The 15,898-nt window shown below is 44.9% G+C and overlaps 1 protein-coding gene across 6 annotated transcripts in view; it reads right to left on the reverse strand.

Moving 5' to 3' along the window:
* Positions 1–15,606, reverse strand: part of JADE1 (jade family PHD finger 1) — a 56,464-nt gene extending 40,858 nt beyond the window's left edge. Inside the window, exon 1 of one of the 6 annotated variants that reach the window (XM_061384191.1) lies at positions 15,385–15,606. Coding sequence is in view for 1 of the 6 variants with exons in the window: in XM_061384190.1 (XP_061240174.1) it covers positions 13,420–13,438 (19 nt within the window). In the remaining 5 variants the exon portion in view is untranslated. The other 5 variants (XM_061384192.1, XM_061384193.1, XM_061384194.1 and 2 more) reach the window with 5 other exon arrangements.
* Positions 15,607–15,898: the final 292 nt, after the last annotated feature.

Below are 15,898 nucleotides of genomic sequence, written 5' to 3' on the forward strand. Positions count from 1 at the left end.
CTCATCATTTCATAAAATGTGATCCTTTCAAGTCCCCCTACTGCCCCACCAGGTCTCTAGCCACCTACACCTAGACTGCTTTAGGCACTATCCTTCCTTTCTCCATGACCACGGTTTTCTTTGTTGTTGTTCTTTGTTGTTGTTCTGTCACTGAGTTGAGTCCAACTCTTTGCAACCCCATAGACAACAGCATGCCAGGCTTCCCTGTCCTTCACTATCTCCCAGAGTTTGCTCAAACTCACGTCCATTGAGCCGATGATACCATCCAACCATCTCATCCTGTCACCCCTTCTCCTCCTAATCTCAATCTTTCCCAGCATCAGGGTCTTTTCTAATGAGTCGGCTCTTTGCATCAGGTGGCCAAAGTATTGGAGCTTCAGCATCAGTCCTTCCAATAATATTCAGGGTTGATTTCTTTTAGGATTGACTGGTTTGACCTCCTTGCAGTCCAAGGGATTCTCAAGTCTTCATCAGCACCACAGTTCAAAAGCATCAATTCTTCAATGCTCAGCCTTCTTTATGGAATTATTACAGCAAATTAATCCATCCTATGAGGTGACCTCTCCAAGCTATTTCCTCCACCAATCTCTCCGTTTCATACTGCAAATGGCTCCAGCTAGAAACCCAGGTTTTCCACCATCTGGCCCCTCCCTGCTCTACCCAAACATCTCTCCTACCAAGACCCCCTAACCAGCTTGCCTGGCCTCTATCATAAACACCTCTTCTTTCCAGCCTCAGCCTCTACTCCCAGTGCTCCCTGGCCCTTTCTTCCTCACTCATCCATCCCAATCCCATCCCTTCTCCAGGGCTCAGCTCAAAACCACCAAGTACCATCCCACCACTCCAAGTAAAACCACTTACATTCAGTACCACTCATTTCACCTTTTTCATCTTTTAGAACTTTTTCACTCAGCCTTTTAATGTACTATTTTAACACGCAATCAACTCCTGCCTTGCATCATCACTCAAATGGTTTATACATGTGTGTCTCTAAAAGGTTATAGTTAAGTTCTAGAGAACAGAGATTCTCTTGGATTAAATGTGAAATAAAGACTTCACAGAAATGGGTCTTGAGCAAAACTTCAAAAAAAAAAGACTTCAAAGGGCAGCTACAACAGACACCCCCGGAACTCTGGGTCCAGTCCTCAACAGGGCTCTTCTAACATCCTATCTGATTTCATCAAAACTGGCTTCAAAGTGATACAATTTACAGGAGCCTGGAGTGTCCATTTGCCATGAGAAGCATAACAGCTAAGTAGACAAAATACTAATTATTAGGCATTTGGGACTTTGCCCAAAAAGCAAAAAAAAACACCTAGGAAGCCTGATTATAATCTGAACACTGCCTAGAAAGGCCAAGTAAGAGGAAGTCATTGGCCAAAGACGCTGGCTGGATCAGTCAAGTGACCATCCTTTGGAAACAGGGAGGATGAGCCGAGACAACCAAGCACATGTGGTAGCTGCTCAGGGCGTCATCTCCTCGGGAAGCACAGGTAACATCCCGCATGCAGATCGCTCTCCTTCAGCCTCTCCTGACACATGGGTTAAAAAGCAGTGGATTAGTTAACATATTCATTCAATTGTATCAAGGTAGATGCCAAAGATATGATGAACAAGGCAGGGAATGGCCCAGAGGCAGATACAGTAAGCAGATATCTAGATAACTAGCTGCAGTGTGGTAACTGTTATGAAGACTTGGGTTCAATCCCTGGGTCAGGAAGATTTCCCAGAGAAGGAAATGGCAACCAACTCTAGCATTCTTGCCTGGTATGGAGGACCCTGGCAGGTTACAGTCCACAGGGCTGCAAAGAGTCAGACATGATTGAGCAACTAACACTTTCACAGGATATGTACATGAGACAGCAAGCTGCCTCAAAACCTTCAAATTTGTTTTCCTTGGACTGAAATTAGAGTGGGGAATTGGCAAGCACTAAGAGCAGCCCTTAGCTGAAGGAACCCATCCCCAAGTGGTTCAGGAATTTGCAAGGGAACAAATTTAGTGACCTGGGTGTGGTAACAGGGAGGCATGACTGGTATGTGACTCTAGCCAAGAAAGAATGAGAAATGACCCTGGAGGACAGAAAGAAGAACTTTTACAAAAGAATAAGATGATTAAGAATTTCAGGATGTTTATTCAGTGCTACACCTGAGAAAAAGACAGATTTGAGGAACTGTCCAGTTATTAGAATTATTCTGTGGTGGAACAGGCACCATTTATCAGGCCATAAACACTACGGCTATATTAAGGATTGCACCCTAGTGATTTTCATTGCTTATGGTTTATATGCAGAAAGGCTATTTTTTTCATTCAAAGTATCGATTTTGTCCAGTATGTTTTCATTCTTATTTATTTCACTCTCAAGAAGTTCTAGAAAGTACTCAAAGACCTCCTACATATTCCTTCTCTGTGTATCACTTAATACATAACTAATGCAGTGGATGAACGGGGCTTCCCAGGTGGCACTAGTGGTAAAGAATCCACCCGTCAACGCAGGAGTCAAGAGACTTGAGCTCGATCCCTTGGTCAGGAAGATCCCCTGGAGTAGGAGATGGCAACCCACTCCAGTATTCTTGCTGGAAGATCCCACAGACAGAGGACCCTGGTGGGCTACAGTCCATGGGGCCACAACGAGTCGGACACGACCGAGTGACTGAACACACCCACGCAATGCAGGACGGATGAACGAGTTCCTGTATGTAAACTCTATCCCATGTTCAACTCAGCTTTATAGAATTTGAGACACTTCACTTTAATATCTAATTGACCTTTAACTGGAGTAACTTCTATTTATTTTCAAATTTATAAGGTGTCCTTCCATGCTCTGTCAAAGTTAATAATCTAATATTTAAATGTACTATATTTTAAAATATATTTAGCATATGTATAATATAAAAACATACATTAAAGAACGGACTTTCAGACACCAAGAAGTCTTACATAAAGACAAAAGATTTTGTAATGAGGTGGCTCTATTTGCTAAGTTCAGACATTCAAATATTATTTTTCAACACTATGCAACATGATTTGTTCCCTTAGTCACTGGTCATAGACTATTAATACTTCCCCCATAAAGAAAGACTCATAGTTTCTTAATAGATCTTCTTGCTTATCTTCAATGAGTATGAAAGTAAAAGTGAAAATGAAGTCACTGTGTCGCGTCTGACTCTTTGCGATCCTGTGGACTGTAGCCCACCAGGCTCCTCCATCCACGGGATTCTCCAGGCAAGAATACTGGAGTGGGTTGCCATTTCCTTCTCCATTCAATGACTATATATTACCCCAAATAAAATACCCAAATATAATAATGACCTATACTTCAAAGTAATCTCTTATCCATAAATGAATGTGAACAAGATCAGCTGGTTTCTTATCTCAGTTTTTATAGCAAACATTAATCTCTTAGACATAAAGTTTTCAAATTAACAACACTATCTAAATTCAAATGCTCAGAGTTTAAAAATACTAGTGTGACTGTAACTCAAACCCAGATTTCTCACTTTAACCAGAAAATTATATCTGGTCAAAAAGACAGTCATAGATTTGATATAACTGACAAACTGCTTAGATCTTAAGTGTTAAAAGCTTTAATCTTGTCTAAATATTTCAACTCAGAAAAAAAGAACTTATAAAACTGTGTCTGTTATAATGTCATATATCAAAATTTGTTTAAAGGACATGGTGCCCAAGCTACTACAGTCTCTGCAGAGACATCTACTTGAAAATATTCAGCTGAAAAAGAGTTTATATTAGCAACAAATAACCTACCACCGCTACCAGAAAGAAGATTTTAATAACTGCCCAGATAATCATAAATGCAATATTCATCCCTGTGAATGTTACTAATAAAATCCAAGTGCTGTAACACACTAGTTTACCATTAAGTTCTTTATAAATTAATCCAATCTCTGTTTATGAGCCCTAAAATAATCTATTAAATCCCTCTTAGGTCTCTGTAATTGATGACAATTACAGTCAGCACCTGAAGAGCAGTTATGACAAAATATTCCAACCATCTGTATTTGGGATGTATTTTTGTTCTCTTTCCATGAATTCACCCCAAACAATATAGGCAACGAGACATCATGGACTCCAACCCTGAGCTTCTACCCGTTTCCATCTACTCAGAATTCCTGGAGTGACTGCAGAATTCTAGACTGAATAGGTTGGGAAATTTTATTTACATTTATGACCTTTTACAGCATATGACCTACATTACTTTGCCAACAAAGGTCCATCTAGTCAAAGCTATGGTTTTTTCCAGTAGTCATGTCTGGATGTGAAAGTTGGACTATCAAGAAAGCTGAGCACCGAAGAATTAATGCTTTTGAATTGGAGTGTTGGAGAAGACTCTTGAGAGTCCCGTGGACTGCAAGGAGATCCAATCAGTCCATCCTAAGGAAATCAGTCCTGAATATTCATTGGAAGGACTGATGGTGAAGCTGAAACTCCAATACTTTGGCCACCTGATGTGAAGAACTGACTCATTGGAAAAGACTCTGATGATGGCAAAGACTGAGGACAGGAGGAGAAGGGGATGACAGAGGATGAGATGGTTGGATGGCATCACCAACTTGATGGACATGAGTCTGGGTAAACTCCAAGAGTTGGCAATGGACAGAGAGGCCTGGCATGCTACAGTCCATGAGGTCGCAAAGAGTTGGACACAACTGAGTGACTGAACTGAACTGAATGACATTTTAGATGATTTTAATTTTTTACCATGATCCTGCACTATGCTATTTGTAATAGTAAAGATTTAAAAATCCAGAACCGTTGTTTCTTGCTCCTCACATTATAGAAGACCCTCGGAGCACAGCTTCTTGGCCCCACACAGGCACCAGCCTAAAATGAGCAGCTACCAATAAACTACATATATTCCACCTCCTTCCTGAGATGCGGTATCAAAGGCTTATCTTGTTTTAAAATACCTGATGAAATAGCATAGGAGGAAAAAAATAGAAAAGGTAATAGGATAATGCCGTAAAATGCTACTATCACTCATTCATTATTTAATTCAAAAGTGAAAGTTTTCAAAACATTAGAATAGCCAGTGTGCCAGCAGCAGGTCACTAAAAATATATGCAGTTAAGAATAGAAAAACTAACTCAGACAAGAAAACTAGGGTTTAAACTACCTTTAAAGAATTCAAAGTCAAATAAATACTCAACCTCTTATCCATTTTAAGAGCAGTACTATGTTTTTTGGTGGGGGGGGGGGGGGGGCTACATTCCAGAGATGGTTACCAAACACACCATTTCCTCTACCCATGGCAAGCATGGTTAATAAATTAGGTCATTCTTTTTTTCCACAAGCCCAGGCGTGACCTCAGAATCCTCCTTAACACTTAACACAGTGCTATCACTGTGTCAAAATTCACATGAAAGATGCAGTCTATTTTGCCCTATAGGTCCTCTTTTCACACTTTTTTCTTTTTTAACAAATTACTGGAGAAAACAAACATAAGACCAATCTCTTCATAATATATGAAAAGATAGTTTTTTATATAACATTTCACTGCAATGAGGCGTTTGTGTTCCATTCAGCCCTGGGATCTTTGAACCAAATTCTAATTTTTAACACATACACATGCACATTCTCCAGATCAAACTCTAAAACTTCACTGAAGAGTAACACTTAAAAAAAAAAAAAAAAACTAAGTGTTAGCAGGAGATAGTTCTGAATGAACCAATGTCAAAATAAGGATGGGAAAGGAGTCTACACTTCCTTATATGACTCTTGGAAGAATAAGCCAATAAATGCAAAGTGACTACAGGGTAATTTTAAAAGATTTTTAAATGCTCAAACCAGATGTTCTTATACAGGATATACAAAGCAGCTTCTGCAGAAACCAGACTCAACCAGCTAATGACAATTACACTGTGCACAGGCTGAAATGCAGCTGTTTTGAGGAACTTTGTTCCCTGATTATAGCCGGTTGTCAGAAACTATCAGTTACCACTAACAATGTTAAGTCACCAAAAAATTTTAAAATACAGTTTAAAAAAAAAATTCAGACTTCCAATGTTGTACACTAGAAGATCTAGATGACTCACTTAACAACAAAAACTCCATTTACACATCATCTGAATTATATATTAAAACAAACATTTCATCACAATTGTACAAGTCCTGTTACTACAGTCACGGAAACATAGGACAGTCTCAAAACCTAGCAGCAAGGTCTGCAATGTAGTCTCTGAGGCTAAAGCTGAAAACAGTCTCAGCCATGGATTGTGCCTACAGGACATCTTCCCCAAAGAAACACATAAAATCCTAACTTAATCTCCAGAAAATGTTTTGGAGGTAATTTACCTTTCCTAATTTTAAAAGGAAGTACGTACAGTAAGTTCTGGAGAGGTTAAGCAGCAAGAGCAAAGACACACAGATGGGTCTAGGGCAAAGCCAGAGGCTGAATCAAAGACCTGTGCCATCCATCCTCCTCCCAGGTGACGGGACCATGGGCTTCCTGCTACTGGACACCTCCTGAGATTTAGAAAGAGGTTATCGTGAAGATTAAGGCCATGGACTACATGTTATCTGGGGTCAGACAACTAAAATGTACTCAACAAACAGTCTGTTAACTTAGAACTTGAAACATATTTCCTGGCAAGCTGATGTGAAGATGGCTGCAAATGCCATTCTGCCTGCTGGAGAGCTGGACAGACTGCACACGAGTGGTTCCCTGAACACTATCACAGGGCCACGTGTCCTCTGAGCAGCAGGTATTCACTTCGGATTGGTGTGACACACACCCTACGTGGAGAGACATCACACTCCTCTGGAAACGTCTCCCTCTGGATGCAGTCCCAGGTCATAATGTATATTCCCTCACGCAGGGCCTCTTGGCCTGGCCTCCTGGGAGGGTGTGACTACCTAGCTGTGTTTCGCAAGGTGCATGGGGTCCTGTATTACACATCCTACCTTCAAAGACTATCTAGGAACCAAAGAGTTAGGAGCCACAGCCCTGAGTTGAGTCAACTGCCTTCATATTTATCAAACAAACTTCTGATTTCAACTTGTTTCAGGTTCCTATCAGAAACGGAATTCAGTCCCAGCTGGTGACTAGCTAAAACTGTATCACTATACTATACTACAGGCTTCCCAGGCGGCACTAGTGGCAAAGAACCCACCTGCCAATGCAGGAGCTGTAAGATACACTGGTTTGATCCCTGGGTCAGAAAACTCCCCTGCAGGAGGGCACAGCAACCCAGTCAAAGGAGCCAGGCGGGCTAAGGTCCATAGGGTCACAAATGTCAGAAATGACTGAAGAGACTCAGCACGCATGCATGCACATCCTACACTACAGGTATACACTGTTCTACAGGTATGCATACTACAGTACAGGTTTTCAATATATATATATAGGTATGGCTGTGTCATTATAAATTAGGGGTCTACAACCTGCTGTTGCTCAATACATAAGAATGGTTTTTATGTATGTAAATGGTTTGGGAGAGGGAATCACATTTCAGAACACCTGAAAATTATCCCAAATTCAAATTTCACTATCTGTAAATAAAGTTTTATTGGGACACAGTCACATTTGTTCATTTACTTTTTGTCCACTGATTGCTTTCGCATTTAGGATGGCAGAGTTGAACAGCTGTAATAGGGACTATCAGGCCCACAGAGCCTAAAACATTTGCTATCTGGCCCCTTTACTAAAACAGTTTACTGATCTCTGCTACTGATCAACAGACTAGCAGTAAGGGGGTAAAAGGGCGGGGTAGGAGGGTGGTGTTCTAAGCCAACTTAAATTAAAGCCATGTCTAGAAACTTGTGAATTCTTCTCACAGGAAAACCCCTGAGGCTCCTTCTTGGGGCCAGTGTACACTAAGTTATAACAACTAATAAACTTATCTGATTTTCAAGCCAGTAACCAATAAGCAGAAAAATGACTGTTCTAGACAGGCATTTTAACTATAATGTGTGGTTTAACAGTGATATAAAAGGATCAGAGAGAAATCATAAAAAGAAGTCACCAGAATTTAAATGCCAAATTGAAATCCAAGGATGCACTTAAAAGTATTCATCCAGACCCTGAAATGACATGCAAATTTTTGAGTAACTCACTTTTTCTGCTGGAGAGGTTCCCACAGGTTTTGGATCTCAAGTGTCCTTGACCTTAAAAAAGTTACAAGTCACAAGTACTCAGCCTACACATCTAAAGTGCATCTTTTTATTTCAACACTGAAATAACTGATGGTCATAAAAATGACCATGACTAATCAAGAAAAATCTTAAATCATGTTAAGTGTACTTTGTGCTAAACAAACGCAAACCAGGCAGCTCCAACTCCAGCAACTTGTTAACCTTGCCAATTCTTGCTGCTTACTCTGGAGAAAGGAATAAAAGAAAAAAATGTTCATCTTATTCTTCAGTTTGGACTCTCCCCAGTGAAACCTTCACTTAAAATAACTGCTTAGAAACTGTCTTAGAAGCTGTCATGAATTTTCAAATTAATAAAATCTCCTGTGCAGACATTATTAAATGTCTGATCCTGTGCAGATCAGTATTAAAAACTATATATTATTGCCAGCTGGAAGTGCTTTCAAAACAAGAGAAAACTGTGATTTAATTCCTTCAACAAATCAGCCCGAAAGAACCGAAGTTTAAAGAAATGAACTTACTTCAACTGCCCTCAATCACCTTAACAGTCTTTAACTCTACCTGAAGAACCAAAAGCAAAAAAAGTAAACACGTAACTTGTTTTAGAGCATTCATTAAAACCTTGGTCCTTGAACACCTGTTAAGGGCACGTAATACACCACTAGTCTAGAGGTAACCAAGGACTCAAAAATGGAAATACCCAGACTCTTCCTATTTTTGTTGCTTTCAGGTAAGGAAGACATCCTGAATAAACTTTCAAAGTCTAGGCTAGATAAGGCCAAGCCACAATAACATGGCCAGAGTCACAATCAACATTCTCTTAGACTAAATTTTCTCTCTGTTCCACGACACTCAGCCCTGCCTAAACTTAACAAGATGCCACTTCAACTGAAAGGCAAAAAGGGGCTCCAGGAGCACTCTCCCATTTATTAGGAATGCAGAGTTTACTTATTCCATCAGAGCCAACCATCTGTGAAAATACCAAAATATAAATCCCTCACAATCACCTATCAATATTTTTTGTATAAACACACCAAGCAAATAGGCTTCTATCCACCTGCAATGCAGGAGGACCTGGGTTCAATTCCTGGGTCAGAAGACCCGCTGGAGAAGGGATAGGCTACTCGCTCCAATATTCCTGGGCTTCCCTGGTGGCTCAGCTGGTAAAGAATATGCTTGCAATGCGGGAGACCTGGGTTTGGTCCCGGGGTTAGGAAGATCCCCTGGAGAAGGGAAAGGCTACCCACTCCAGTATTCCGGCCTGGAGAATTCCATGGACTGTACAGTCCATAGGGTCACAGAGTCAGACATGACTGAGCGACTTTCCCATTCACTTTCACCAAGCAAATAGCAAGACTCTCAATTGTCTCAACTTTTTGAAATTTTATATACTACATATAATAAACATATCAACTGTCCAAATTTTAAATACGTTACCAAATAAAGTGCTGCCAGGTCTTCAAATGGGCATCCCTGGTGGCTCAGACAGTAAAGAATCTGCCTGAAATGCAGGAGACCTGGGTTCAATCTCTGGGGCAGGAAGATCCCCTGGAGAAGAGAATGGCTACCCATTCCAGTATTCTTGCCTGGAGAATTCCATGGAGAAAGGAGCCTGGCGGGTTGCAAAGAGTCAGATACAATGCTTTTACAATGCTTTTGAATTCTGATGCTGAGGGAGACATCTGACGGTCCCGTGGACAGCAAGAAGATCAGTCAGTCAATCCTAAAGGAAATCAACCCTGAATATTCCCTGGAAGGACTGATGCTGAAGCTCCAATACTTTGGCCACCTGATGAGAAGAGCCGACTCACTGGAAAAGACATTTATGCTGGGAAAGATTGAAGGCAGGAAGAGAAGGCGGTGACAGAGAATGAGATGGTTGGATGGCAACATCCGACTCAATGGACATGAGTTCGAGCAAACTCTGGGAGACAGTGAAGGACAAGGAAGCCAGGCATGCTGCTGTCCATGAAGTCGCAAAGAGTAGGACACAGCTTAATGACTGAACAAGATCTTAATACAGAGAAAACCAGCTGAACACTAAAACTTTAAAGGAAACAACCTACTGACTCAGGAACTAAAACTTTGCCAATTAAGGTTCCTATCAGGCTTCTGATACAATCCAAGAAACTAACAACTCCAAGCAAAGTCAGCCTTTATTTGAATTTTTTTTTTTTTTAATTTACTGTTAAACAAGGCAACAGTGTTCTAACTATCACAGGCTTGAACAGAGACAAAGAAGTTTAACATTGGTATAACTCCCACTGTTTGACCAATTAAGTCAAGCATTTCAATGCCAATCCAAATAAGCAGCAAGATATTGACAAAAGTGTTATATTTTCCTCTAGAGAATGTCTTGTTTTATTAACCATGTAGGAAAACTGGGCATACAACGCAAATTCTGACAGACCATGAACTGTAATAGTGTAACAGGTGCCCCGTATTACTGAGGAAAGAGCTTCACCAACAGAAAGGAAGCAAGCAAGCAGAACTGTGAGAGTCATCTGTCTCCTCCTCACTCCTGACAATGCCTAAAAATACAAGACTTGGTCCGTGTCTGATGTCTAGATGTTTGCTGTTCTAACCACCTCAGTACTGAAACACAGTTAATTTTTTTTTTTCTCAGCAAGTGTGCAGATAAATACATCAGGCAAATTTCTCTAAAACAGTTTTCAAATAATCTTCAAACTGAAGACTCTAAATTACATACAAAAAAATGCTACTTAAATTCTAACTTTTTCAAATCCAGTCATGATTAACTCCGAAGACATGCCTCCTCAATGTCATAGGTTCTGTCAAAAAGTTACTACAGATTAGTGTCTACTTACAGGAAATAACGAGATGCAATGATCTTTGATTGGACAGTGTTTTAGACAAAGCTGCTGTTATATTTGGAGGCCAAGGAAGAAAATCTGAATGTATCCCAAATAGACAAGCTAGCTAACCGGAGGAAAAAACACTCCTTACACAACTGTACAGACAGTATGAGTCATTATACATATGTATACACAATTACCTGGAAAATGATAAAATGATGATTTCTAGGTGATAGGAATGTGTTTTTATATGTGCTTCTCTAGTTGAAAACATGTACATGTAAAATAACACCATTTCTGTAACAATACTTTAAGCCACTAAGGGCTCTTTGAAGTAAAAAATCAATTATTTATGAAGGTGAAACACATGGAGATGTGTTTGTATTCTCACCAAGTCCTCCAAGTTTTGTTTGCTTTTTTAGTTAATCCTTCTACCCAAAGTCTCTGGGCTAAGCAACTGTTCATTCTAAAATACAACATGTCCTTAAACTTCAAAAAGTTTTTTCTCCTGTTTCCACTTTTCACACACTCATCATTTCTCACTATTTTCCCTTTATAGCTACTCTTTCAACCTCTGCAATAGGAAACCAAAGTATTCACTTATAGGCTGAAAACCTGTCTGGTGATGGAGGAGCAACTTGTAGGGGGTGGGGAATCTTGTTCTTTCTAAATGAACATACATCCACCTTTGTAAAAGTTAAAAATCTCTGTTACAACCCACTCAAATTTTCTTCTTAGAAAGCAGCCTATGACCTTAAGATGGAATCAAGTTCAAATTCTACTGCAAGTTCAGGCAACTCCTTTTATCTCTGGCTGCTGTAAGGAGGAGGTATGTATGCCAACTCATCAAATAACGTATAAAAAACACATAAACTTAAGGGAGAAAACAAAATAACCAAGGTCAATCTGATTTAAAAGTGGCATTAGATGAGACTAAAATCGTTGGGACAAAAGGGCATTAAGAATTCTCGGGTGAAGGTATTTGCTAGCAAGTGTCACACACAGAACACGCACTTTATCTGTCCAGTATGTGTTGCCCACTCTACTACAATAAATTATTTTATCAAAAGTGTTGTCAGTGTAAGTATAGTTACACTGAACGCTCCTTTTCTCCAGCTAAAAGTGATTAAATCTTGATTAGCGGCGATCTGGTCAAACACAACTTCCTAATCTCTAACCACTGGTGGATCACTACCTAAACCAGCTTCCAGGGAAGTAATTTCTCTGTATCTCAAAACTAGTTCATTAACTTTGAAAGTTATTAGCCTTGAGGTACAAGTAACTAGAGAGCTAGCCGTTCACAGCGGGTTTTCTAAAAAGGAAAAATAGTTCACCTAATAAAAACCTTTGGGAAAGGAGCCCCTAAGTATTTCCATTAATGGAAACTTTAGATTCTCTCTCAATTTCCTAAAAACGTAGCCGTCTTAAGTCATTCAACTGCAGCTATCACTTTACAAAGAGAAAATTTAAATTCCCCCTCAGCTGTGGTAAATAGAAGGCGACAGACCCTCACCCCGCCGAAGCGAGGTGGGGCGCCTGCCTCCTAGTTACTAGAAAACCAGCCAAAGCTGCTTTTAAACGGTCTCGTGGTGACGATGCATTCCTAACGGGTTTCGAAGGCACGTTTAAATCGCCCGCTTTTTTGTTTGCTCGCTGCATTCACCGGGTGCCGGGACTACGGCCGCCCCCGCGCGCCGGGGAGGAGAGCCCAGGGTGGAAAAGCCGGGGCGGGGAGAGGGGGGTACAACCGGGGAGGGGCGCCCGGGGAGGGGGGCCCGGGGCGAGGAGAGCCGGGGGCGGAGGACTCTGGGATGCAGAGCCCGTGAGGGGGGAAGGGGGGCAGGACAGAGAAAGCTGAGGACCCCAGGAAGGCGGGGATCCCGGGGCGGGGAGAACTGGGCCGCCGCCCCGCACCGGAGAAAGCACCGCACGGCGCCCGCCGGGCTGTGCGCAGAGCCGCGGCTTCGCGCAGCGGCGCCGCCCCCTCCCTCTCTCCCTCATCGCCGCCTCCTCCTCCTCCCCCTCCTCCCAAGGCGACAGAAACAACAGCGCGGGAGGAGGGGAAAGTAACTCCCGGCACCTCCGCCGGAATTAGCCCCGGTGCAGTGATGACACCTTCTCGTGGCGCAATCAAGCCCCGCTCCCTCCGCAGCGAGTCCCCGCCGCCGCCGCCCTCTCCGTTTGAAAGTGGCCACCCCCCCGCCGCCGCCGCCGCCGCTCCTCCCGCCCCGCCGCCGCCAGCTGCACCAATCCGCTCGGCCCCAGTTGCAAATCAAACGCTCCCTCGCGTCTAGAAGCCACTTGCGCCGCTGGAAACGGCCGCGCCGTCCCCCCCTCCCCGAGTCCCTCCCGGGCGGCACCTTCAGAGTGGGGCGGGCGCGCCGGCGAGAAACGGCTGTGAGATGGGAGCGGGAGCAGCGGTGACGGCGAGCAGCTCGGAGAGGACTCGGCTCCCGCTCCCGCCCCCAGACAGTTCTGGAAACTGTGTATCACCTCTGTCACAGGAAGCCATCCGGCGAGGAAGGCGGCGCGGAACCAACAAACAAACGCCTGCGGCCGCCCGCCGGAATCAACGCGGGGACGGCGACGGGCTTCGGGCCGTTCCCCGGGCGTGAGCGCGGTGGCCGCCCCCGCGCCGCGGGCTTTGTGCGGGGCTCCCGCGACGCGGGCGCGGTAGGCCAGGCGTCCCCGCCCCCGAAACCCCCCACCCCGGGCCCCGGCAACGCTGCTGGGACCGTTAGGTGACGCTCCGGCGCGGCTGAGAAAGCAGTGCCTCGGCCGCCGCCCGCCCGTCCCCATTTCCACAAGGAGCCGCCTCTCCTCCAGAGCCAGAGGCGGGCCACAAAAGTTGGCCCCGGGGCCACCCAGCACCTGCCCACGTGCCGCGGAGGTTTGCTCCCGGGTCTACCCCGTCCCTTTCCCCCCCACCGCCCTCGGCCGCCAGGTCACCTATTACCGGTGGGAGGGGAGAGAGGCTGCTATTTAAACGCCCGCGGAAGTTGAGGCACCCCCACTGGCGGGTGCCGTGCACCTGCCTCCCGCCGCCGCGCTCCGCCACTTTGAGCAGCAGCCGCGTCCTCGGCCCCGCCTCCTGCCCGCAGGCGGGCGGGGGGAGCGGGAAGGAGGTGGAAGGGATCGAATTTCTCTAGCAAATGGGACCGTTCCGACAGGATTCGGTTCCCCGGTCAACATTCCACATTCCATCCCTCTCCCGCATTTGCAAGCCAGCGCCAACAACCCGGAAAGCCTGCTGGCTACAGAACAACAGCCCCCAACTCACAAATACACACTCACAGGCACAGGACACGTGCACTTGAAGGGCTTCGCAACTTGCAGTCCCGGGGTGCACACTGCACGTTTTCAGGCGGACCAAGCGACACGACACCATCCTCACAATTTGCAGACGGTGCCAAAAGGTTGCAATTTGCAATCCGTTTTAAGTTCATGGTTAATCGGTAGTTTGGTCTACCAATGCAACTCCTTCTTAATTTCACCGATAAAGGGTTTTACACTTCACAGGCAGTCTCACTATAAGTAAAAGGTCCGTTCACTGGAAACCCAATTGGGAAGAACCTAATTGCTAAACTGTCCCTGCACCGCCCCCCCACCCCTCCCTCACTGTCCTTGAATTGATGCAATGAATATTTTGGACATGTGGTGACGCGGTGATAAGAGATAGGGCTGCAGCTACCCTACACAGATGTACCTATACCCACACCTATGTTTTGACTATACAGTCGTCGTCCCTTCCCCCGCACCACCACCACCACGGTCACACACACTCTGGATTCATATATGTACCCGGACCTTGTTCTGCCATTGCCATCTGTCTAACAAGTTGCTATTATGCTTTTCACTTCCATGCAACCTAATGCACTTTAGCTGTTTAAAAAATTCTATAACTAAAGCCAACTAAACTGGGTTTCTACTCCTGAACGCGTTTTAATTGATGATTCGCCTGAAAACCGCATGTTCTTCGCTAATCCAAAAGAAAAAGCTCTTAAGTCTTCAGCCCCCAAAACTGAAAAATAATCATAATAAAACTTACTGATCCAACACACATCAATTCTCAGGATCCAAAAATCATCCTCTCCTCCTCCTCCTCTGGCCCCCGCCCCGGCAATGCCCAAGTTACTGGTGGGATAGTAACGCTGCGCTCGGCGGCTGCCGGCCCTCCCTCCTTCGCTACATATCGAGAACCCAATCTTTTGGCGCCATATTAATGACGTACTATATTATTTCCACTAGGCAGCGACCTTCGGCATTAAATTACTCCCGAGAACTCCCGAGCAAAGCAACAAAACCATCAAATATGGCTGAGCCTCTCGGCTCGTCCTGCAGCCGCCGCCGCTGCCGCCGCCGCGGAATCGGGACGCGCACACGGACCCACACGCGGACACGCGCGGACTCTCGGTCGGCGCGCCCTCCCCGCGCGCCCCCCGCGGCCCGCGCGCGTACCTGCTGCGGAGGGGTTCGGCCGCGGCGCTGGGCTCCTCGCCGCTCGCTCCGCGCCGCATGAGTTCGGGCCGTGGCGGGCTGGCGGACGGAGTGGCGGGCGGGGAGCCGGGCGGGCCCCTGCTCTCGCCGGCGCGCACACACCCGGCGCTCGCGCAGGGAGGCACTCTCGGACGGGCGTTTGGCTTGTTATGGAGGAAGGACTGTGTGAATCAAACTCATTTCTGGGTCACTGCTGCCACAGGGGGGAGCACTTTAATCCCTTGCCAAAACGAGAGGGTGGGGATGGGAGGGCGGAGGGAGCTCGCCGGGAACCGCGGTGCGGGGGGCTCTGTCCCTCGTTAACTCTTCGCGGCCCTCGCTGTAGCAGGCTCGGCCTGTGTCAGCAGGGGCTTGCAAACAGCCGCATGCTTCAGCTTTTAAAATCTCTTCCTTCACCTCTCTTGTGAGCCTAGACTTTCTTGAAGTGTCTCCAAGACACCTCCAGGGTGGTGGCCTTTTAAATTATCCCTTTCAG

Source organism: Bos javanicus, chromosome 17, assembly GCF_032452875.1.
Source record: "Bos javanicus breed banteng chromosome 17, ARS-OSU_banteng_1.0, whole genome shotgun sequence".
NCBI classification, from domain to species: domain Eukaryota; kingdom Metazoa; phylum Chordata; class Mammalia; order Artiodactyla; family Bovidae; genus Bos; species Bos javanicus.